Source organism: Muscardinus avellanarius, assembly GCF_963383645.1.
Source record: "Muscardinus avellanarius genome assembly, chromosome: 14".
NCBI lineage: Eukaryota > Metazoa > Chordata > Mammalia > Rodentia > Gliridae > Muscardinus > Muscardinus avellanarius.
The window spans coordinates 1,994,382-2,020,784 of NC_137800.1; the positions used below are offsets into that span (position 1 = coordinate 1,994,382).

Genomic DNA, 26,403 nt, shown 5'->3' on the forward strand with positions numbered 1-26,403 from the left:
GTAGCAAACCCCTGCCCCCACGTCTTCATTTTTTAATTCATATGTGACTTGGATTAATAATCACGTTGGTACTTTTTATATTGCTTAATCAAGTGTCTTAGCTGAATTCTAGTTTTCCTCTTCATATTATAACATTAGACCTTTACATTTGAATTATTCTACAGGCTTATAATCAGTTACTGGAAAAAAATATTAATCTTAGATAGCAAATGTCCATTTTAGGCAAAGCGTATGTTATAATTTTCCTATTTCTTGACAGCAAATGTTTAAATATTTTAGCCATGAAAATATATTATGTGGTTGTTCAATTGAAACTGAGAATTACAGAGATGTGATAGACTAATAGTGTCCACCACAGAACTTTAGCCTCTTAAGTTCTTAAGACTATTTTAAGAAATAAACTAATTTATCTTTAGTAAAGCAATTTTGAATGTTCTGACACAAAACACTAATCACCAATTTTGCTTTCATCATGTCAAAATAAACATCGCTGGGAAAACCAAGTATGTCCTTTGATGTTTAAAAATAGCCCGCTTCTTAAAGTTACTTTAAAAGCACTTTATGACAAATAGTAGTGCTAATATTAAACTTTAAATGCACCACAAAATCCCGGTTTTATGCATCTTCATTAAACTAAAGTAGCCTTCATCCAGTTATTTATATTTTAGTTTAAAATAAATAAAATAATAGGTACGTTAAGCAATCAACTCATCCTCCAAAGATTAACGTGTAAGTATTCATTCACACTGACAAATGACGATGTAATTGATTCTCTACTGTCTAGTAGGTGTGGGCAACAGAAATGTGGCCATCAACATATGACAGACTTAAGGGGAAGAGATAATTAGATGTTCCATTTAGCACTTTGCAGATTCACCTGTCCTACTGATGGCAAGCGGCTGCTTTATGATGTCCAGTGCCCATAACCTGGGGGACTGCAGTCAAGGAAGACAGCCGTATCACAACATGAGCGCAGGGACGTGGCCCGGCTTGCTCACCGACTTCCTGTTTCTGCATCAAGCCCACGCTGTACGCACCTGCGCCGTCCTGCCAAGCCAGTGTGAGGAGAACCTTCCTGTTGTCAATTTGAATTGAGTGGCGTGAAGCAAGAGGCCAGAGAAAGGGAGAAATCTAATTTGAGAACTGCAGACTGAATCGTTTATCACATAATGCTTCCCTGGAGTCTAACATCTCCAGTACTGAGAATAAATAATCACGCACCCTTGAATTGAGAGGAAACATACAAATCAAAGAGCCGTGTGCTGCGTACCTGTGAGGGTGGGCCTCATCAAAGCCCCGGGCTGGTGAAAAGAGCCGTATGTCCTCAATTAACCCCATCAACCAGCAAACTGATGCTGACAGAATTGAGTGCGGCTGCGAACATCCAGGCCAGAAACAGTAACCCTTGTTTTGCCTATTCTAACACTCACTCAAACATCACACATACCCGTGCAAACACCCAGGACCCCTCCGATACTATGCGGTGCGTCAGAGTGCAAAGGTTTTCTTATGGTGAAGATTAACACCTAAGATATATGAATAGAATATACACGTACACATGTCCATCTTTGTTTTATAATCAGTGATGGCACTGTTAACACCCAGATAACTTATATTCTCTTTAATAATGATTAATGTTGCCAAGTATGACTCAATCTGCACCCTAAAAGTGCTTCTCAACGCTCTTAATGACAGCTCACAGCACCATTCTGTGTGCATCTAATACGGGGCAGGGGTCCTGTCATTGAGACCCTCCTAGGGCTGCGGTGTAATACATTCATTTAAAGGGTCCACAGTCATGAATAAATGAATAAATTCTTTTAAGATGTTCACAGTCTTACTAGAGCCGATGACTTAAGTATCAGAAAGAAATAGCCAGGAACAGTTCCCCGCCACAGCCCGGGTGACCCAGGGAACCAGCGTGGACATGATCACACTCCTGTGATGTCCAGCCACACCTGAGCACGTTGGTGGGCAGCTATGCACAGCCTGCATGAGTGTGTGGGCAGCACATGTGCTCAGCACCGCCCCCACCCCGAGGCTCTGAGCACAGGGCTGAAGGCGGCAGAGACTCTGCTGTGTGCTGCCTTGAAGGGAAGCGACCCTCCCTGGGCTTCTGCTAGCCATGTCCTGAGAAACAGTCCCTCCCTGTTAAGCAACTGTCAGGGGCCAAAGACCTCTCCTGTCATTCCCAACAGATGAATTCGTAAGAAATGAAATGCATCTATTAAATTATCTTTCAGTAAAGTAAACGAGGAGGCAATGCCATGTTGCTGCTAAGTTACTACCATTATTTACAGGGAAATCAATCTCACGGCTCCATACTGCAAAGTGGCTGGAGGGCTGAGGTGCCAGAGACTCTGGCAGCCGGCGAGGAGGCTGGTCTAACCCTGGAGGAGAGGTCAGATCTGTGTGCCCAACTCCATTTTCTTGCATTTTATGCGTGGTTAAGTGGTCATTAAGCTTTAATGAAAAGTGTTCAGGCTGATAACAATTAACATAATTGCAGTAGTCAGCTTCTGCCCTCCTGTCCCACAGGCTGCCTCATCTCCCTGGCCGGATAGGGGGCCCTCCGAGGGTCAGATGCTTTCCTCGAGCAGCCTAGTGGCGGACGCTCTGTGCACCATAAAGTGATTAGGAGCACGCAAACAGAGCCACGCGGCACGCGTCAATCCGCTGACTGCCAGGGGCACCACACACGGGACAGTGATGGCCCTACGCGCTCCCTGGAGACCGCACCTGTCCTACTGTGTATAGAAGGGGGGAGCATGATTGCTTTTAATTAAACAAGAAAACATTCCAGAGGACAAATTAAATTGTGTTCACCTAAAAAATGGGTCTCCCATTTTATAACATGAAAATATTCTGCCTGATTTCTAACTGGTACCAAAATACTAGGCACTCATTGGTAAAATAAAGACATAACACTATATAAAGCCATAATAACACTCAGAATAAAGTCATAACATAAAATCAAGTCGTAAACTATATAAATAAAGTCATAATATTCTAACATTCAGAAGGTCAACAGAGGCGCATATCTTGCATTAAATACTACGATGTAAGTCAGCAGTGAGTTATCAGGGTAATAACCACTGTGCAAAGGCCATTCACTCTCAGCTACTCGTGGACACTTCACTAAAGGTGATGGGGTCTTTATCAGGAAAACAGACTTTGAGATATTATTATTAAAGGCTTTACCATAGAAAATACTGAGTCAAACTGAAGTGGGCTCTGGGACCCCTCGTTGACAGCGAATGAAGTGGTGTTTATTAGACAAAGTCTTTTGATGTGTTCAACTTTTACACACCTGAGAGTTTTTGAAGCATAGTCCATTAGCAAAGACCTGTCAACAACTTACCATGTTTTAGAAATTGTATTAGAGAAATTTAAAGATATCTTGCCCTCAGAAAGCATGGTTCTAATAGGTCGTGAGTCCTATCCTAACTCACTTGGGCTAAGCACTAGAATGGACCTGAGGGATTGCTCAGGAAAGAATCTAGAAGGTGGCCCCCCAGTGGGGTTTCCTCCTCTGTCTCCACCTGGGCTCCTCCAAGCAGAGAGCCAGGCGGAGCCTGCTACCAGGGAACTCAGAGGACCTCTCTGAGTCCCGTCTCAGCCTGAGACATCCCTCCTCCCTCTGCCACCACCTCCCTAGCCCCTGCCCTCTGCAGCTCCCTGCCCTCTAGCAGAGGCTGTGCTTGGTGGGGTCCTGCACATTTGCTCCAAATCTGTGCTGGAACCAGGGCTCTTCCTTAATTACTCAAGGATTCTTCTAGAGATATGCTGATTAGTTTGAACTTTGGAAACACCTTAAATAAGTGATAAATAAATGCAGAATTATATAAAAATCTAAGTTTCACCTCACTCTCCTAATGAAGGTAAATCCTCAGCCAAATTAGAACTATTTTGATAGTTTTAATTGAAAAGTATAGCTTTCTGCCCTCTTTCTGAATTCATCATGGTATTCAATACGGTGCTAGAATGGTCTTTCATGCTTTGAACATTTAAATCTCCTACATAGCCTTTACCAGTTAGATATGTTACCACTGCTTTCACAAACTCTTTAAAGTTATGAGAATGAATATGTTTCTATCGAGGATTCTGCTATTCTGACCTTTAGGCAATGCCACAAATCCTCAGTACACTGACTTCTAATATGCCCTTAGCAGAGTCAATCACCCCACCACCACCACCAGGGGAGAAGTCGGGCCTATTCAAGGAGTTGGAACTACCTTTGGGTACAAATGGGAGGCTTTATGCAGAAATAGAGGGGTAATAAAAGTACCCGGGATGACCCTCAGTGTTTGTTTAAGTTTGGGAATTTGTGCTTCAACAGAACCACTCCCACCCTGCGCACCTCTGCTCTCATCGCTACCTCTATCTGGCTATCTGGGCAGCAGCAGGTCCCCAGGCTCCACCTCCCTGTGGACCTTTGGAGCAGCAGGACACCCGACAGTCCCAGGCTGAGGACCCAACAGGAGCAGAGGCAGTAGGCCAGTCTCACCAGAGGTCAGGACGGATGCCAACATTTCCTGAGTCACAATCCATGCTATATTTTATACCAAAGTTTCCATTCCTTGCTAGCTCCTTTCTGTAGGCTTTTTAAGGCAATCTCCATGGAAACTCAGGCAGAAAAATCCTGAGAGTCCATGTAATATTTTCACCCCTAAAATGACACTCCCCACCTACACACCAGACTTGAGGATTTTATAACTAAGAAATGGTCAGGGGAGAGGTGTCGGATGGATCTGCCAACATCCAATCATTGTTTACCTAGTAAAATGACAATCGAACACACTTAGGAAACTGAGGAAAATAAAATTGTTCAAATTTCATTTCTGCAGAAATATTTGGTGGGTGTGTTCTTGATTAAATACACTGATGAATTAATCAGCCTCCCAAGTACTGAAATTACAGGCATGTGCCATCACGCCAGGATCCCATCAATTTTTATTTGCCTAATAAGGTCCATCCATCTCCAATGCCCCCCCCACCACCACTTTAGAAGATAAAGGACAATTTCATGTCACAACAACAACAAAAATACTGCTATGTCAAGATAGAGCAAAAATCCTTTGGTGTTTCTTCCACTGATGGGTGAAAACACTCCTGCACACAGGAGCTAGTTCATGGGTATGCGTGCAAATTACCTCCTCAGAGCAGAGTTTAGCCAGGGTAAGAAATTGTGCACACTATAACCTCAATTTCATTAGCAACCTCTTAAAGCATTAAATTGACCTAAGCCAATTTTCTTATGTAAATCCTAAATATGGCTCACCAGTGACCTGCCAAGTGATAAATGGAGTCGGAATGTGTTTGTGTGAGATTCCTCTTGTTTTGTGAGGATGGCTGACCCCCAGCATGCCGAGTCACCCGCCCCGCTAGCTGGCGCTCCTAGAAAAGTGCTCAAAGGTTGAGCTGCCATAAAAAACCTCCTTTTCATCGTTCTTAGAAAACCACTCAACACACTTGGGCTAGACAGGGAAGACAGAACCGACCTTTAGGAGGTGAGAGTTCAAGTGTGCAAATGTGGCTCCCACTAATAATTTAGCAGAGGTTACAATCTTATGTCAGCTTTGTGAAACCTCAGCCCCAGGAGGGAAACGCACAGGTCACTCCTAAACTGGGAAGTTGAGAGGAGAGATCAGAGCACATCTGAAGCGTAAAGAGCTCTGAGCTGCCATCACACACACTCTGACTCAGCTGGTTTGGAGCCTGGAGGCCCTGCCAGGTGTGGGGAGCCCCAGAAACACATTGTACATCTGTGCAAAGTCCCATCTCTGTCTTTAACCCACGTTGAGATGTTTACTGATTAATTCAAACCTGTTAAATCATATTTTTTTGCCATAAAGCTAAGTAGACCCATAGCCTGTCCCTGTCTTATAATGGACAGAATTTCCTATGTCAAATGTTCTTTGGATACTAACAGAGCCGGAATGCACTACCCCAAAATAGGTCCATTGCATTTGGGTGAAGGGAAGAAAGAGGCCATGTTGGCCTGTGCAGCCCTATCTCCTGACGACAGCATCTCCGCATCTTCTCTCAGGGGAAGCCACAAAGCCCTCACTCCACAGTGGCTCTCCACAGGTCCAGTGGACGGCACATGAGGACCAGAGGTGAATATACACCTGCAGGGATGTCTGTGGCTGATTACACCCTTTGCTCTTGAAGCACATCTCTGGGGCTCTCCATGAATACACAGTGCCCTCTCTTTTTGAGGGTCTTCATTTCTAGGGTCTCTTATGTTATGCAAAACTTACATTAAATAACTTAGGATGTGCTTTTCTGGTAGGCGCCTCGGCCATGAATTCAGGAGTAGGTAAGAAGAGAGATATCTTCTCTTCTAGAGGATGCATTCTCTAGAATTCCAGTTAGGCTTAACACAAGCTGCGTCCCTGCCAGGGAGCAGGGCAGAGTCCCGTAATCACGGGAGGCCGTGGAAAGCTCTGGCGTGAAGGTAAAGAAGGGGCCGGCACCTACTTGAGAACTGGATGGAGAAGCCCGACTTGCTGATGAAGAAGTCGCTGTCGAACTGCAGCGTGAGCGAGTTGAAGGTGCTGTGGATGTCTTCGGGCAACGCTGAGCCGCTCCACTCTTTCAGGAGGATGTGGCTGTCCACGGGGCCGTCCCAGACCTTCAGGATGTCATGAGCCAGCTCCGTGTCAAAGACGATGAAGTGCAGGCTGAAAGAGAGATCATGGAGCTGTGGGTTAGAGAGCACTGCCCTCGTCATGCAGCCTGGAGCATCTCCCCTCACAGGGCCCCACTGAGTTACAGCCTGGAGCATCTCCCCTCACAGGGCCCCACTAAGATGCAGCCTGGACCATCTCCCCTCACAGGGCCCCACTGAGCCAAAACCTGGAGCATCTCCCCTCACAGGGCCCCACTGAGTTGCAGCCTGGGCTCATGAGGGTCAAATCAGAATGTAGATGGACTGCTTCTGTCTGTCATGAATATGGACAGACAGCTGAACTACAGGCTCAGCTATCAGTTTAAAGTTAAAGGAACTCCCTTTCTTCTTATAATTCAGGCCAGGGCAGGGTAGACAACCCCAAAATTAGTTGGACATAGCCTCCTTTTAAGCTAAACAGTTTTTGAGTCTCAGTGTCGTTCTTAAAACGCCCACCAGATGGTAGCACCCCCAGAGGGAGAGGCTGAAGGCTGTTGCACAGGAAGCAAGGTCCTTCCTGGATCTCAATGGTGGGCTCCGATGTTCTGTGTTTTGTTTGTTTTATTTTATTTTTCTATAAATTTTATACTGTTTCTAAAGTACATTATTTGAGACTCAAGTGCAGTGAAAGATAAACCTAATATAAATTCACTTTTTATGCCATCCTAAAACATTTCTGTTAGATGCAGAGCTATTCCCAGGACAACTTAAACATCTCTATGCCAGAGCAAGCACGCATGCAGGCTGCCCCGGCGACATAGATTCAGACACATCAGCGTGTAGCCAAATGCCAGGGGAAGCCTGCATTTCCTGAGCATAGTTTTCCATGTTCTGCTTATTATACATCAACTACAGGGAAGATGAAAATCAGGATAGTCGAAGTCCAAAACCACACAAATCTCAGCGACTTCCTTCTGCCCATATCACATACACAGAGCACGCCCAGCTCACCTGTGTGACACAACAATGGATGTAACATGTTTAAACATTCACTATAACACTGAATACTGAGGGAAGTACAGAACATACGGGCGTTTATTTTCCATCACCACCCATGTTCACCATTTGCTTGTTGGTCTCAAATCAAATCTTTCTTTAAAAGGAGACGCTCATAGATATGCCTAGCCCTCCCGACTCATGGCCAAGTATCTGCGCTTCCTAACCTTGTACAGTGCAGTGTGACTTCCCCGTGCCCAGTGACAGCTCACACGTGTCAGTGCACACATATGTCCCTGGACAACATGCAGTGCCGCTCTGTGGTTAACGCCGCAGCCGACCTCACGTAGGTGTGGGCAGCTGGATCGCTCAGTCAGCCTTTACCCAGGGCAGCGTGAAGGGCCGCTGTGCTGAACCACGCAGCACGTGTCAGTTGACTATCAAGCAGGCGTGGGTTTTCTGTTTCTTCAGTGCTCCAGGAAAGCACAGGTCGTCTCTGCTTCCCAGCAGTGTGTGGAGCTCTGAGGGCTGCTCTGGAGCACTGGGCCCAGGGGCTTTCTTGGGCTGGCAGAAAAGACTGCTACCAATCTTTAATCTCTCCCTGCTGATCCGACTTACAGTCTCTCCACACTGAACAAACACCCTGTTCTGTGGCCTCCTGGCCAACAGCTGAGAGGACCAGGAGAACACTTCTACAGGGGCAACTGTGACCTGACGCGAGGTGGTCTCTGATTATTCGGCAGGCTGATCAGCACTCTGAGTCTGTCATTTCCTTTTCCATAGAGTTCAGCAGCTCAGTAGATGTTTACTGGGCAGCAGCAGCATGCCAGGCAGCTGACCTCTAAGAACGTTGGAGGTGATGAATTAACCAAGAAGAGAGCCCTGCCATCGCGGGGCTTAAATATTAATGAGAGATAAAGAATGGACAACAACCAAAATAAGGAAGGAAGGAATGCTGCACATCGGGAAGCGGGAAGGCGACTTAAGAGATAAAAATAAGACAGAGTGAATAGGAAGCCTGGGGCTCCCAGTTGGGAGCAGACGTGTGGCGTGTGGCGGGAACACCCTGCGTGGCATGGCCATAACCGAGTGCCACCAGGTGGGCACACAGGACTCTGATAAGGGTAAAGGAATCAGGGAGAAGTTAACTCACAGAGTTACCATGGCACCACCTAATGACATATACCTAAAATGGTTTCCAGAAAACATAAATTATCAGAATCAGCTCAAAGAGATCAACATGAAAAATCATGCAAAACACGCATCTCACAGTTATCAAAATATTTTAAACCTGATGATACATGTTATTTTATTTTATTGTGGTACTGGGGATTAAGCCCCAGGGAATTCTACCTTAGTGCTACACCTCCAGCCCTATTTTATTTTTATTTTGCAACAGGGTCCAACTAAGTTGTGAAAGGCCTCACTAAGTAGCTGAGTCTGGCCTCAAACCCCCGATCATCCTATCTAAGCCTCCCGAAGTACCTGGATTATAGGTGTGCGCCATCATGCCCAGTGGTGATAAATTTTAAATAAGATAATTATCCAAAATAAAAAATACTAATGTTAATTAAATGTTAATATGTATAAAAGTGTTTATTGAAATTATAATTATATTTGTCTCAGACAGTAGGGTAATAACGTGTTTTTCTGGGGTCTGTGATACTAAAATAAGTCAAGAGAAGGAACATCAGATTCAGAAAAAATATCTTTATAAATAAAGTGGTTTTTAACATAGAAAAAAATTAAAACATAAACTTTTAGAATAAATGAATGTTTATAAAAACCAACTATAAAAAGATAATTCATTTATACTTGGCAACAATAAATAGAAAATGAAATAAAAATAAGAACTACATTATCATCTAGAACTATTCTTTAGCTAAGAATAATTCTAACCAAAATAAGAAAGACTGTCATGCAGAACAATAAGTGGTATTACTGAAAAGAATGACATCAGACCCAATTAAACGGAGCTATTCAGCATACCAGGGCTCAGAGAATTCAGTAGGGTAGAAGATGTCAGTTTCCCTTAAATGTTCATTGACAGCATGTGATTCTGGTAAAAATCCTGACAATTTCTTTTTTAGAAAATGATCCTTTCTAAAATTTATACACAAATGAAAAAGGTCAAAAACAGTTATAGCAATCTATGTAAAGAATGTTGGGCTGTAGGACCAGGTAGCAAGACTTCTTACAAATAAGAAAGTACGATGAGAGTACTACAGTGAATTGACAAAATTTTCAGTGAAAGGAAATACAACTCAAAATCAGACCCATTTCAGTACAATTGTCTGTTTTAGGACAGAAGTTTCACTCTGGTGCAAAATTAACTTCAAAAGTCAATGGACCATTAAAAATGTGGAAGGTAATGAAATCCAGAAGGAAACCAAAAATAACTGTCATAACTTTGGAAAAAGAGGATCTTCTAATATAAACAGAAAGCGAAAAGGAAAAAGAGTAATCAAATCTATGTTGTAACATAATTTAAAGAAAGATACAAAGTTCACTATTCATAAACAAAAATGAGCAAAAGTAAATCTAACACATTGGTATGAAAAAACTGTGTGTAGCCGGGCGTGGTGGCGCACGCTTGTAATCCCTGGTAGCCGGGTGTGGAGGCGCATGCTTGTAATACCTGTGCTTGGGAGGCAGAGACAGGAGGATCACGCAGGTTTGAAGCCAGCCACACGCGCTGGCTTAGGAGACCCTGTTTCCAAATTAAAAAAGTATAATAAAATAGGTCTGGGAGTGTAGCCTGGAGGTAGAAGGGTTTCCAGGAACCCCAGTACCACCAGAAGAAGAAGAAGAAGAAGAAGATGAAGAAGAAGAAGAAGAAGAAGAAGAAGAAGAAGAAGAAGAAGAAGAAGAGGAGGAGGAGGAGGAGGAGGAGGAGGAGGAGGAGGAGGAGGAGGAGGAGGAGGAGGAAGAAGAAGAAAAAAAAAGAAAAAACTGTTGAACAAGAGAAATCATGAGACTGAAAGACGATATAACATAAGAGTAAATATGTAGAATAAAAAGACTGCATTCAGGAAATATAACTACCATCTAGAAAGTAACAAGAAAATGGTAGTCATTTGGAATAAAATGGGCAAAAGATTTCAACGCATGCATCATAGAGAGATTTGAAAGTTCAGTCATGTGAAAAACTAATGATGTTAATTCCTTACTGAGGAAGTACAAGAAAAAACTAACACTCCACTAGCATGGCTGGAGTGGAGACAACACTCAGGACTGTCCCTGAGGTCTCACGTGTTCAGGTTTAGAGTTGATGGAATTACGTCAGGAGGGCTGTCATCTCATCGGTGGGTAAATTCCTTATACTAGATTTACTGATGAGAGGTAACTAGGGCAGGAGGAGTGTGGCTGGAGAAGGCCAATCCCTCGGCGTGTGGTCTTAGAAACTATGCTTTTATCTTGGAATCTTTTCTTTGTTTGCTTTCTTGCCTCTGTTCTCCATGATGTAAGAGAAGACCTGGTGCTGGTGCTCTCTCGCTCTCTCTCTCTCTCTCTCTCTCTCTCTCTCTCTCTCTCTCTCTCTCCTCTCTCCTCTCTCCTCTCCTCTCTCTTTCTTTCTCTCCTCTCTCCTCTCCCTTCCTCTCCTCTCCCTTCCTCTCCTCTCTTCTCCTCTCCTCTCCTCTTCTCTCCTCTCTCTTCTCTCTTTTTTTCTCTCCTCTCTCCTCTCCCTTTCTCTCCTCTCCTCTCCTCTTTCTTCTCTCTCTTTCTCTTCTCTAAATTGTGTGATCAATATTTTGGATTATAGTAGTGAGAATGTTGACTGAAATGACAGTCAATGCCCAGTGTTAAGAAACTGGAACAACTCTCATGAAGGGATTGGAAACAGAAAGAGTGCCCACTGAGTGTCCAACTCACCATTACCCAGAAATTCCAGTCTATGTCTATGCTCACAAATTCACAGCTGCCTGATAATACGTGTTAGCGGATTCAACAAAGTTCAGGTGCCAATAGCCTAAACGGGATCAAAACAATCCAGTGGCCATTGATACAAAGAAGGGTGAGTGAATTATAGTGTATTCTTGCAAGAGTATCTATAATAGTGGAGGAAATCAAGCCAGACATACAACAAATCTGTCCATATAGTTCCATTTCTATGAAGTTCAAACTTGGCAAAGAGTTATCTGAAGTCAGACTAGTGATTAGCCAGGAAGAGAGATGACTGGAATAGAATCAAGAGGTACATCTTGGGTCTGATCATTTTATGTTTCTGCATGGGGGTGCTGGTGATATGAGGCTGTTCTATTTGTGAACAAATTTCACTTTTATAATTTCTACACTTTTAAGCATGTATGTTACATACTAATAGAAGCTTATATAGGTAAGAAAAAACATACAACCTCTTGTCACAAGTTGTATATCTTGGAAAATATACTATGGCTCCACTAGAAAATAGAGTAAACAACATTTGAAAATCAATAAATTAATACCCACTTCTCATTCAAATGAAAAAAATTACTAAAATTTATGGTTTCCCTAATATGTGAGAGCTAGGGAGAAATGGGTCATAGGAGGAACTCTACATGAAAATGGAAATCCTACAGAGGAGCAAACAAGACAACCTAAAGGAGAAAGGAGGGGGGAAGAAGGAAAATCTCTAAGACATAAAATATACTTAAACATATCGAAGTCAACCACTAACGCAAGCAAGGGAAGGAGGGACGGGGAGGGAATGGGGTGGGAATTGGGTAGGGCTTAAATCAGTGATGTGTACATGTATATACACACAATTTTTTTTACTCCAATAGGATGTATGAATATAATGCACCAATAAAAATTTAAAATAAATAAATAAAAATTGAAAAAGATAAATAAAATGGCAAATACTTCAGGACTAGGGAGAGAAGGGTTAAAACAGAACAGCATATGGTGCCTTTCCTGAAGCTTCCTTGTAGCAATTTCTGAGACTCTTGAGAAAAAGGCCACACAGTGAAGAAGGGTTCCTCTCAGGCAAAGAGTAAGACAGAAGAGGGGCTGGGGAAGGCCTGTCAGGTGATACACGGTGCACAAGGAGAAAAGAGCCATGGAGCAAATAAACACAAGCACATGTCGTAACTGTCACCGTGGAAAAGCTGTGCACAGACACCATGCACTCAGCATTTGCATATTTTCTTTTCCAAATGGCTTTGCTCGGCTTCAGGGAGGATCTGCAGTTGTTTCTAGAGTCCTAGCAGTAGCCACACACACTCCTGTTAGAGCGCTACAGTAATGGCTGTAAAGATTCAAATATGCACACACAGCGAGTCCCGCTAGAAACCCATCATCAAAAGGACACTAGAGGCGATCTACTGGAAGGATGTGGCATTATGATAGCAGTGAAAGAACTAGAAAAACACCTGAAGAAATGAAAAAGGGGCATCGTTTAACTAAATTACAGCGCATGCCAGCAACAAAATAGTATTTGACAACCAATGAAAACCAAGCTGAATTATAAGGATGGAAAGAAAATTTGACCATATTTATTACTGAAAGATATTCAGAACAGTATTAAGGGATGATAATGCTTATATGAAATAATTGGTAGGTAAATATATAAATCAAATCTTATATGTTTTTTATTTGTGCAAATTAGTGCAACCACTTTGGAAAACAGTATGGAGAATCCTCAGAAGAATGGGAACAAACCTACCATTTGATCCAGCAATACCACTGTTGGGTATCTACCCAAAAGAAAAGAAACCAAACTACCAAACTAATGCATGTGTATCTATGTTCATAGCTGCACAATTCACCATAGCCAAACTATGGAACCAGCCAAGATGTCCATCAACAGATGAATGGATATGCACACAATGGAATTTTACTCAGTCATCAAAAAAACTCAATTACATCATTTTCAGGGAAATGGATGGAACTGGAGGACATTATGCTAAGTGAGATTAGTCAGTCACAAAAAATAAGAAATCAGATGCTTTCCCTAATATGTGAGAGTTAGGGAGAAATGGGTCATAGGAGGAACTCTTGAAAGAGGAAATCCTATAGAGGAGCAAACAAGAAAACCTAAAGAAGGAGAAAGGAGGGGGGAAGAGGAAAATCTCTAAAACACACAATGTACTTAAACATATCAAAGTCAACCACTAAGCCAAGCAAGGGAAGGAGGGACGGGGAGGAAATGGGGTGGGAATTGGGTAGGGGTTAAATCAGCGATGAGTACATGTTTGTACACACACGTTTTTTACCCCAATATGTTGTATGAATATAATGCACCAATAAAAAAAATTAAAAGAAAAAAAATATATCATATTTTCAACATAAAACTTTTGGTTCCTATTGTTTCTAATGTTTTGCTATGCATTAATGTATACTCTAGTTTTGCCCTCTCCACAAAAAAAATTGGTTCTTAGGATGAACACAAAGTTCATTTCAGGGTTTTTAATTTTTTACAACACATTATTATTTTAAAAGATATGAAGATAAATAACCTTAAAGGCCGTGCTAAAAACCATGAAGGCACTATGCCTTTGATGAGCAGACAAAATATCTGGTTTAAATGTCAAGCAAAGTGATGAGCTTTGGCAGACAGAATGGTTTGTATGGAGACCCAGGGAAATGTCTGTGCTGTTTGATTTAGCAAAGAATTTCCTATGGATTTATTCTAAGGAATTAATTATAAGCATAGGTAAAGACTGACTCAGAAGACTATTTACTGTGATTGTGCATAATAGCAAAAACTAGAAATAGAGCCAGGCGTGGTGGTGCACACCTGTAATCTCAGTACTTGAAAGGCTGAGACAGGAAGATCACAGGTTTGAGGCTGGCCTCAGCAACTTAGTGAGGATCTCAGAAACTTAGTGAGACTCTATTTCAAAATAAATAATAGAGCTGTGGGTATATCCTAGAGGAAAAAGGCCCCTGGGTCCCATCCCCAGTACTACAAAACAAACAACAAAACAAAACAAAACAACAACTTGAAGCTGGGTGTGATGGTACACGCTTATAATTTCAGTACTTGGGAGGCTGAGACAGGAGGATTGTGGGTTCATGGCCAGCCTCAGCTAACTAGTGATGCCCTCTGAAATTTAGTGAGACCTTGTTTCAAAATAAAGAATAAAAATAAGGCTGGAGATATAACATGGAGATAGAATACCCTGGGTTCAATCCTCAATCAATCTCTCTCTGTGTCTCTCTCTGTGTCTCTGTCTCTGTCTCTGTCTCTCTCTCTCTCTCTCTCACACACACACACACACACACACACGCACACACGCACACGCGTGCGCAGACACACACACAGCTAGAGAGAGAAAAGTACAAGATTCATGGTGTTTAACACCAGGAACACACTACAGAATACAGCCACCTCTGCACCCGTGGATTCAATCCCTGTAGACACCACATCTGTATGAACACGTATAGACATTCTCTCTTATGATTACGCCCACAGCAACGTGGTACAACATCTACTCCCTGTCACTATACTCCCAGGTGTCCCAGTGATCTGGAGTGACGTGAAATATCTGAAGGGTGTACAGGTTATTCCTACACCATTTTGTATGAAGTGTGTGCGCCTGGTGGGTGATGGTGTTCATGGGGAGGGACTATCCTAGAACCAGGAGGGAATTAGCAGACAGTTCTGAAGAATGAGACTTTCATCCATGTGGAGAGGACAGACATCATCAAGAATAAGGAATGAGGCAGGAGAAGTGTGGTCTGGTGATAGGCTGCAGCATGTGGGACACGTGTGTGGGGGTTCACTGCAGATAGAGAATGTGGTAAGCTGGGGAAGGCAGGAGGTGCCACCAGCCCCCACCATTCCACCTCTGGGAGCCTGGGCAGCTCTAGGAGGTCACCTTCCATGGGTTCTCCTGCCCCTCATCAGGGCTCCCTTTCTCTGCTGGCTCTGCTTCCTGGAGGCCTCTGGGGACTGCTCTGGTGCCCCCAACATCAGCTGCATTGTGACTCCCCCTGAGCGCCCTCTCACCCTCACTTCTGTAATCCTGCTTTCATCTCTTCCCCGAGCCTCCAGCTTCTTCCTCTTCCTCCTCCAGGTCCCTCATCTTGGTAGATATCTGTGGGATTGTCTGGGAACTGAGGCCGCCTAGGCTCACCGTGTGGCTATGCAGGTGTAGAGGGGCTTCACCAGGCCCCGGTCCCAGCAGACGAGGACCAGGAGACACCACCATTGTGAGGTGACGGGTGGCGTGCGCTCTGCGGTCCATCAACACACAGATGTAAGAACAGAAAGACTAAGTACAGCCCCATCCTCCCTGACCTCCCTTTGTGCACTGCCACCTGGGAACTGAGCTTTGAGCCTGCTCTGAGCCCAGGGTAATGGATGTAAACGGCAGCGATGGGAAGTGTGTGCCTGAGAAGCTTGAGAGCCAAGGGATGCTGGCGGATCCCGGCAGGCCGAGGCAGCTAACCCTGGCGGGTGCTCCCAGCCCAGGGCCCAGGAGGAGGGGAAGCTGGAGGTGTGGGGCAACCCTGGGGCACACTGCTTCCTGTTTTCTATGCTGAAGATGCTCTTGACTAGTTACTTCCTCAATGTCATCTACAACAAGAATGTCCAGGTCGAATTTGAATTCTAAAGAGAGGGGAAAGGAGGCATGTCTTTGTCTCCTGAGGGCCCTGCACATGGGGAGGCCAGCAGCCTGCACCCAGACACTTACTAATACTCCACATGGAGCTGGCAATGAAGATCCATAGATGACCTCCCAAGTATTTTTCCCGCAGGGATCTCAAGTCGATTAAAATTTTCCCGCATTCCCAAGTCAGATCCTACCTGACCGTTCAGCTGCCTGGGCTTGGAATATATCAACCATGAAAGACCCAGGAGACAGGATCAGCAATTGCTGCGTTGCTTTCTTTCAAAATTTGTATGAGGGATAGTCTGATAACCTTGATCAAATTTTAACATCCTTCTAATATTTGTAACACTTCATGAGCTTATTAAGAAGAATAACCTTCTACTATATTACCACATATAATTTCCTGTGGACAACTAGGGACAGAAATACATTCAAAAAGTGCCATACAGAGCATCATAGAGGAGCAATTGACGCTGAGGGCAGCACACTGATCTGATGAGGTTGACCACTTCCTAGTGCAGGTGCTGAGGATGTTCCTGCTTCCCTCACACTCACACGTAAGCCAGAGCTCCACTCAGGCCTGGGCATGCTGAGCCTCTCAGAGCAAGGCTTTGCGTAGCGCTAGGGACACGCTCAACGTCTAAGACACAGTCTTGTTTGAGTGGTACTGGGGAATGAACTCAGGAATATTCTACCCCTGAGCTACACCTCCAGCTCACTTTCTGTCTTTTTTTTTTTTTTTTCTTTTTTTGCAAGTCTGGGGATGGAACCCAGGAGCATTTTACCTCCGAGCTACAGACCCTGCCCTATTTTTTATTCTTTATTTTGAAACCGGGTCTCACTGAGTTGCAGAGGGCCTCACTAAGTAGCTGAGGCTGTCCGCGAACCGCGATCCTCCGGTCTCAGCCTCCCGAATGCTGGGATTACAAGCGAGCGCCACCACGCTCGGGTTTCACTTTCTGTCTTTTGATCCTCCCTTTTTTCCTTCCTTCCTTCCTTCCTTCCTTCCTTCCTTTTTCTTTTCTTTCCTTTTCTTTTCTTTTCTTTTCTTTTTTCTCTTCTTTCTCTCAAAATAGAGTCTTGCTAAATTACTGTACTCTGGCTCCCAACCCACAATTCCTCCTGTCTCAAGTATTGGTATTACAGGAGTACACACCACCATCCATGTCCAGCTTAGAAAAATGTGTGTGCGTGTGTGTGTGTGTGTGTGTGTGTGTGTGTGTGTGTGTAGATTGTGTGGTATTAAGGATTAAATCCAAGGGCATTTTACTCTAATCCATACCCACAGCACTTTCTACTTTTTATAACAGTCTTCTTATGCAAACTTGTGTTGGCTTCAGTCCTGGGCTCCTTCTATGTCAGCCTCCTAAGTACTAGTATTGCAGGTGTGTGCCAATGCACTCAGAAAACATTTGACTCTTAACAGGACTGAATGAACACTGATGTTTGGTTATTAGAATATTAATTAATGTTGGTCCATGTAACTGCTTTAGAGCATAGGTATTTAAATTACAAAGTTCTTCTACACCCAAAAGAACCATAGAAATAATTATTTTGGGGTTTTCAATCACTTGAAGTGAAAAGTCAAGACAATATATGATCAGAAATTGCCCCGGGTCTTATTGAAATCAAAGGAGGTCTTCATAACAATGGGCCTAGGGAGTTAAAATCATCCCTTCTGCATTTTTTGAGGGTCTGTTTGAAATGTCCCTTAAGAATGAAAAAAAAAATAAAAAAAAACATTTACAATTTAGAATCATAGTAGGAATGCACAGTAATTAATGATATTTATATTAAGACTTTTTATACTTAAAATAATCCTGGGCTCATGTAAACATGAGCCTAGGAAGTGTTTTTCATTTCCAGTTAAACTTGTAGGTGATGTTGGCTATGGCAACAATGTAGTGACTGTGGTTAGAAAACCAGCCTACAACTACCAAAGTAAGGCCACATCCAATTTTTCATGAATATGAGGACAATTTTAAGCTAGAAAAATATATTCCGTGCTGTTAATAATGCTATTTTCCAACGCCATGCGATGACTTTGTATATTTTGCTAAGGAAGACTGACTGGATCACTAGAAACAGGTCAAGATGAAGTTGAATATCAGCCAAGCCAATGAGTGATAAATATTGATGTTTCCCTCTTCCCTTCCTTCTTAGAAAAATGTCTGTGCCTTATATTGAGAAGGTAATCTTATAAGCTTGATTAAGTGTCCTCTCATATTTGAAAGATATGGATGAAAAGAAAAGTCCTCCACCACAACAGGGTGGTGTCTGCAATGAATTTTTTTTTTTACAATGCTGCATGTGAAATAGCAAAGTCTATTTTTGTGAATTAATTGATACATACATTCATACATATCTATATACATAAATACATACATAAATAAAACAGCTTAATATCATTCCCACATATCAATTATCATTTAATAAACCACTAACTACAAACACATCATTTTAAAAAAATGAATTATAGAGTAGTATGTTGGCCATCTGGATAGCTTTAAGGTGTTTTTCTTGTTCCTTTTATGTGGCAAGAATTTCAGGTGATATTTGTAAATGGCGTTAGTTTGTGTGTGATGGTTTGAGCTGGACACCATTTTTATTGAAGTTAATAGAACAGGAGACCCAGGACACTCAGAGGACATGGACGTCAGGAGAAAGACAGGGCTTCATGGGAAGGAGTGTGCGCCGCCCCCTGCCCCTCCTCTTTCTCAGTTTTATCACGTTATAAAGCTGCAGGCAACCAGTTTAAGATGCCAGTCAAGGCCTTCACTAAATGTTTTGTGAAAAAGGACACAAGGCATTAGTTCAAGCGGTGTCCATCCCCACCCGGCCTCTCATCTCCTGTGTCCATCCCCGCCCCCGTCTATGATCTCCCGTGTCCATCCCCGCCCCTGCCCCTGATCTCCCATGTCCATCCCCACCCTGGCCTCTCATCTCCTGTGCTCTTTGGCTTTCCCTATATTTCTGAGGATTTAGAAAGAGTCAACCCATCTCCAAAGCATGCCTGAATAGTACCGGACACGGAGCTGCGTCTGCTCCTCTTTTAGAGATCACAGCCTTGTGCGTGGAAAGGATGTTCTGCTGTCTCTGCTTCGAGAGTAGAGGACCCGCCTCTGTCTACGCATGGTTGCAATGCAAGTCTAACAAGTACCTGATGGTCCTTCCAGGGTCCGCCTCTATCACCCACGTGCAGTGGAGGTTGTTGTCATAGGGGGCTGGATAGCCGGGGGACAATATACGTCCTGACGTGGCGGCATGGATGCGGCCTCCACACTCCGCTGTAAAAGACACAGAGATGGGGAATCAGCTCCAAGGGTCTCTGTTTCTACTTAGCTGACTGCAAACACAAAACCCACCATTTCTATATTACATACACCAAAAGTAACATCCCTCTCATCCAGCACTCTCTATCATTTCTCTTCTTTACTCCTCCTGACCTTGACTTCTACTTTGCTCCTCCTAGGCTGACCTTGACTTCTACTTTGCTCCTCCTAGGCTGACCTTGACTTTTACCTTCTGGGTCATTTAACTTTGAGTTCAAAAGCAATGGCATATTTATGTGATTATTCTAAAAACAGGTGCATATCGATTACATAAAACAGAACTAGGAAATCTTTCAAACCCAGGCACACAGATGCAAGTGTGCACGCACGCACGCACGCGCACACACACACACACACACACACACACACACGGTCATCAGGATTATGCAAGAATGCACCCTGAAACGAGAGCTGTGATTCCTTTTCTCCTCAAGAATGAAGTGGGCCGCACGCTCTCGGCTCACCTACGCAGGAGGGCACCGGCTTGTCCCACACGCGCCGGTCACCGCTCAGACAGGTGAGGGAGCTGCTGCCGTGCATGGTGTAGCCGGGGTTACAGCTGTACAGGACCATGGTGTCCGTGAAGTGGCCTTCGTCTCGGATCCTGTAGCCATAGTTAGGGATGCCTGGATCCTCACATTTCACAAGATCAAAACCTACAGGAGAGAAAGAAAGCGGAAGGGTGAACGAAAGTCAAGGAGGAGCCCACGTGGGTTTTAACTGTGAAGCAAACTCAGCTCCCAAGCACACCCTGTAGTGCAGGAAGAAAAGGAAGATGGTGTTTTTTCACGAGAGGAAAGATTCATGGTCTCTAGAAGGTCTGTCTACAAAGTATTTGACGCTCCCTGAGGGTCAGCTGTGTTGGTGGCTTCTGCCTATGTCTGGGCCCTTTGCAGACCTCCTTTTCCCCATCTGGCCATTCACACCTCTGCTCAGTGCACCACAGCCTCCAGATCCTCAAAGCCTCCTCTGAGTTAGGAGTTTCGCAGCCTCTGTCTCCTGGCTATCACGACTTGACCATCCAGAAGGAGGTGCCTCATGCTGGTAGCACGGAGTACTGTACGGACCTTTTAACCCCAGCCACAACCCTGCCCCTCGCTGATCCCTTCCTCTGTCCTCGGAGACCTCAGCCTTCAGAGGAAGTTAAGACATCACTCCTTTCATGAGTCAGGACTCCCGAGTTTCCACCGGCTGCGTTCCCTGTGGTGTAGTCACAAGGTCCCCAAGAACCTCAGCAGAGCAGGCAGGCACTCCAGAGATAAATCACGCTGATAGTGGAAAGCGCAAGTCGGGGAGGAACCGGTGACGGGAATGAAGATTTAGCTGCTGCGGTTCTGAGAGCTGTTTATTGTTTTTACGTAAGGCAATATTTTAAAGCCATCTGTGAAGACAGTCTCACAGTAACATATTTCTCTTCATATCATGATGCAAATTTTAATGATTATAAAAAGCAGAGCCAGAACCTCGAGGGGCCACATGGTCTGCACACTTCCATTTCTAGCTAATTTTTCCTCTTCTGAGAAACAATAAATTACATTAAATCTTAAGAGGAGTTTGTGATTTTTCTGCCAAGTCTGCCTGTCAGCCACTGAGGAACATATTTCCTTAAGTATGCAATATGATTGTACCCTGGTGATCCTTAAATAATCAAGACTATCTCTTGCAACCTGGCATAGGGAAAGAAAAGAAGGCACCTTTGCTAATGCACTCTGGGTTGCTAAGAAGTTTCTATACACCTGGTGTCCATCTTTACCAACTCTAAAGATATCATCCTTGCAATAGCTTGAGCAGTTGGACAAGCAGACACCACTGAACTAGAGATAGCTAGAAAACCAAAGCAGGGAAGCTCATTGATATCGGTACAAAACAAATGATCTTATAAATTTCCCCAAAGCGGCAATGGGCATAAGGGAAAAGCCCTCATTACACTTGGCTCTGCAGGAACCAGGCAGGTGTTGATCTGCTCTATCGAGGCATAACAATTTTGTCCATAATACACTTGAGAAAATGCACTGAGCACCCAGGCTGTCAAGAGGCCTCCCTGCTCCTTTAGTCTGGATTCTCCATCCTGGTTTCACCTGGTTTGGGGTTTGGAAGAAAGACACTGGAGATGTGCTTTAGAAAGCCATTCTGCGCAATCCTGTGGACAATAGTTTTCTGGGGTCAGAGACTGATCAGAGGTGGTACTTTCCACTGGAAACCCTTGGAGGAGGGTTTCAATATAGTAAACAGTGTTCCAAAAGGCTCTACCATCTTGAATTCAAATAAGGTGTGCCAATTATCAACCACCAGTGGATTTTTAAATTAGAAATATCCATTAGTTAAGCAAAATCCAGGTATTAAAAACTATAAGCCTCCAAAATACAACATCTAATTTACTACCAGTGGCATATCAACCACTAGTGGACTATTAAATTAGAAATATCCATTCATCAAGCAAAATCCAAGTATAAAAACTATAAACCTCCAAAAGACAATATCTAGCTTACTATCATTAACAGAACCCTGTACTTGAGGGTGATTGACTGACGACCATGGTGGTGCTACCATAGAGGGAAGCTGTGTACGATGGAGCCCAGAACATGTACACGCTGTGCAGGCAGCTCCTCCTGGCAGTCAGTACTTGCTGAACTCTAAAATCCATAGCATCACCACAGAGCAAGGGTATGCTTCAGCCAAGAGCAAACCAAATCTGGGTGTTTTAGGTTCATCAAAATATCTCTTAGGTAAGTACATCCTCTGAAGTAGCAATGTCTAAAATCCTGCACTGCACTATTAGTGCTGGATGCAAGTAAGATTAAAGGAACTGGATAGATGGTTTGCCGAGTTTGGAAAGCACATATACGCCTGGTTTACGAGGCAGTAACGGTTTGGTTTGGATCCTACTCAGAATGCGGGGAATTTGATCTACTGGACCTAATGCTTTAAGATCGGTATTGACAAACTACACACCACAACCCGCAGGCTTCGGGAATGAGAGGAGCCCAGCACAGCTAATAAGGGTAACCTTTCATTTTGACAGCAAGTCGTATCCTTGTTCTGCAGAGGAGATTCTGTCTCTTGCTGGAAACACATGCCCATGTTGAAAATGGCAATGGTTTTCCTTGGAGGTCCATGAGCTTTTGCAGAAACTTACAGCTATAAGCTCTAGAGATAGTTTGTAAATATTAATGCATACAGTGTCACTCAGAACGCATATAGCCTTTTGTGTCAGAGAAACATGTCCTTTATGTTACCTGAAGTTCTAAAATCCAAACACACCCATATTCTAAAATTAGCTTTAAGACTCATCTTTTGTCCCCAGACTTGCCGACTGACTTTATTTGGAGTATGAAAGAAAGAAACATTAAAAACAAACACAGAAGCTAATAAAGATCTATATCAATAAAAATGTCTCCTAAACTTTATGTGGACTGAGTTTTGTTTAGAGAATTATCTGTTTTATTGGTTTTCCTGTCACTTAATCTGGAAAGTTGTTTTTATCACCACATCCCACCACTGGGGCAAGGAAGCAGGGTTTTATGGTGGGGCGGTGACGCTTCATTCTGTGCGGAAGCTGCTTTCTTCTGTTGCTTTTACTGTTTCTTCAAAAGGTCACTGACGACGTTGACGGCACAGAGAAATTTATTATTTTATAAGAAGTTCTACGCTTGTTTGCCAAATGCCTCTAGGCTCACCCAGTGTCTCCTGTAATTCATATTCTTCCCCGTCGTTTGGCCTTTCTAGAATTGAGTTTTCCAATTTTCAATTCGCTGAAGAAAGAACTTCATTCCCTCGAAACTTCTCGCACTTAGTTATTACAGGAGGAATCACAGACATTTGTCCGTGGGGGAAGCACAGGCAACATGGAACCTTGGTTGGTGCTTGGGACGGGCTAGAGAAGGTTTGAGAAACCCAGAGCTCTGCTGTGCACACTTAGTGCCAGGAAGGAGTTCAGTATCCTCTAGGGAGCACTGTGCCTCCTGCGCAAGCTGCATCTCGCACCTGTACCCTCACCTGGCACATCTCTCAGGATCACAGGTGGCTGGGCTCTGAGCTGAACCCGCAACAGTTTCACCCCTGGCCCCTGACCCCCGACCTCACCCAGGCCTGTAGGAAAGCATTCCTGGAGAGAGGTGCCTGTCACCAGCTGTAGGAGGCTAATTTCAATTGAGCTTTGGTTGCTCTCTATTGAAAGAGTAATATACAACCATCATCTAAAAACATGTTGCTTTTAAATATTAATGATTTGAATTGACATATAGTAGCAGAGTTCTAAAATGACATCTTTATATTCTAAAATGTAGACATGTGTACTGTTTAGGAAAGATTGTGCTCTAATTTTTTAATTTTTAAATTAAATCTCAAGTTTTAATAAAATATTTGTTGTGAATATGTGGTACCACGAATAAATATAATTGTAATATTTTAATTTGTACTTCCATGGCAGTATTTGCTTTATAAGAAATACCAATATATGTATCTCTTCTAAGAAAAGTGCTTCTTATTTCAATAGTATTCTCATTGGGAAACTTTAAAAAATAAATAAAAGATTTAAATTTAAAGAAACAAATCTATAAAAAGTTTCCAGAAGAGAACTATTTCCATTGTAATATGAATTTAAAAAGACTTAGATTATCAGTCTTAAGACAGCCAAAGAATAATAGCTATATGTGTATATATATGTATATATATAGATAGATAGAGAGAGAGAGAAAGAGAGAGAGAGAGAGAGAGAGAAGAGAGAAGAGAGAAAAAAAGAGGAGAGAGAGAGAGATAGTACACTTCTCTGTTTTCATACTGCTAGCCAGCAAAGAAGCAAGGTGCAAACACTAGTTCTTGTATTTTCTTTATACCAAAGGAGCTTTGAAAAAATAAATCAAGATATTTTTGTCAAAACATTATTATTAAGAGTTACAGCACAAGCTTGAATATTTAGTAATTTCATTTCCTTTCATTTCCCAGAGATTTTTTTCTTAAATTATCAACACAGCAAAGATATTATGAACAAAATGTTCCCCGTCAAAACAAGACCTGAGCACCAGCGAGCTGGAAACTCCATGTCTTCTGTTTGTAATTGTCCAGTCTCACGATTTTTAAGATTTAAATCCAAATAACACCAAGATTTAAGTCCTATATTTTCTTCTAACACATTGTTGAGTTATCATAGACTTAATTTTGTTTCAATTTTTAATTTTTTAATTTAAATTTTAATTGTAATTATTTTTTCATAATTTCCATGTGTTTGGGTCAGTTCTTTGGAAGCCTGCTTCCAACTCCATCTGTCTCACGCACTGGATGGACCTTGAGGAGCAGGGGGTGGCGTGGGGGTGGGGACCCCTGGGCTTCCACGGCCCTGCGAGTCGCCATGGCCTGACCAGAGGAGACGAATCCTTTCCTATGTCTTGAGCAAATGAAATCTCCAGACATCCATAGTAATCTATACTCTCAAAACTAACCTAAGACATTTCAATTTAGATAACACCTTTTTAGTTAAATAAAAAAGTTCTTAGCAGTCTAAGAAGATATGGCATATGCAAGCATATGGAAAGCCTTTTCATGCACTCATAAAGTAAAAGGAGAATTATACTAAAACATTTTAGATATTCATTTTATTAATAGTATTTATTTGTGGTTTTCTGATAAAAGGAGACCAAGAATGTCTCATTGCTCAAAGTAATTTTCGTGCCTCACTTGAGAACCACAGTTGGTTAGTACTAAACCTCCAGAATTACTTGACTGGCCCATGTTCTAAAACATAATTTGAACTGGGTATGGTGGCGCATGCTTGTGATCCATCAGTTAGGGGCTGAGACAAGAGGACTGTGGTTCAAGGAGATTCTCAGCTACCTAGCGAGGCTCTTTGCAGCTCGGTGAGACCCTGTTTCAAAATAAAGAACGAAAATAGGGCTGGGGGTGTCGCTCAGAGGTAGAATGCCCCTGGGATCCATGGTGCTTGAACTGTTTCCACGAAGACTTACCCTGAACTATTTATTCTCACACAAACCTCAGGAGTTGACTCCCACCACGGGCGATGAGAACCTTGAGTCCGTGATGCTACCTTTCCTCTCTTTAGAGTGCAGCCTTACTTTTTGCCAAACATAGTCTGAGAAAAAGGCAACACCCCTCTTAGCCAGTGTGGGAAGACCCTGCACGGTGCAGTAAAGTGACTGAGGAGGGAACGGTTCACACCCGCCAGAGGCCACAGGAATCAGAGGGCTGCGGGCTGCGCACAGGGACGGAGCACCAGGGGCAGGGACCCTGAGCCTCCCATGTGACAGACGAGTCCTGGCATCCATGCCCCATCCTGCCTCCTCATTTTCCCAGGAGTTCACTGGGAATGATCAGGGGCAGATCTTTCTCCTCCATTATATAGAGATTTTATAAGAAGAGGATTTATGAAAATACTTTGAACTCTTCATAAACTCTGCATTACTATAAGGAATTGCCAACAATATTGAAATTGATTGCTGTTGTTACAACTCATATGTTGTTATTTTTATGGTTCTACAGCTGGTAAATATAAAGAAATTGCATGGCCTTATGTGAGAACACAAGACCTCATGCCATGGGCTGATTTCCTCAATTTTACTCAAAGGAGTGACGGTCCCAGCCCAAACACTCTGGGCCCGGCGGCACCAGAGAGGCGGATGGTGCACCTCCTTCCCCACCTCTCCTTCCTCCAAGAAAATCCTCTGACTTGCAGATGACGGTCAGTGCTCACAGGGCCAGAGTCCTTGGCATTAGGAGCTGAGTCACACAGACTAACGAGTGCAGTGCAACCGCCCACCACTGTGCTAGGAGACACCTGCTAGTTTACACTTGTACACTGTCTTTTTCCACTCCTTTATTTCTTCGTGTGTGTGTGTGTGTGTGTGTGTGTGTGTGTGTGTGTGTGTAGCCAGGGACATTCTACCTCCAATTTCCCAAGATGCGCCCCCAG

At 43.3% G+C, this 26,403-nt stretch overlaps 1 protein-coding gene across 1 annotated transcript in view; it reads right to left on the reverse strand.

The window, feature by feature from the left end:
• The window catches only part of CSMD1 (CUB and Sushi multiple domains 1), a gene marked incomplete at both ends in the record, with an annotated part of 1,592,168 nt that overhangs the window by 226,186 nt on the left and 1,339,579 nt on the right, over window positions 1-26,403 (reverse strand). The window contains 3 exons of the mRNA XM_080710482.1: window positions 6,484-6,686; window positions 19,310-19,436; window positions 19,946-20,137. Coding sequence (XP_080566608.1) covers window positions 6,484-6,686; window positions 19,310-19,436; window positions 19,946-20,137 — 522 coding nt within the window. The remainder of the gene's footprint in view (window positions 1-6,483; window positions 6,687-19,309; window positions 19,437-19,945; window positions 20,138-26,403) is intronic.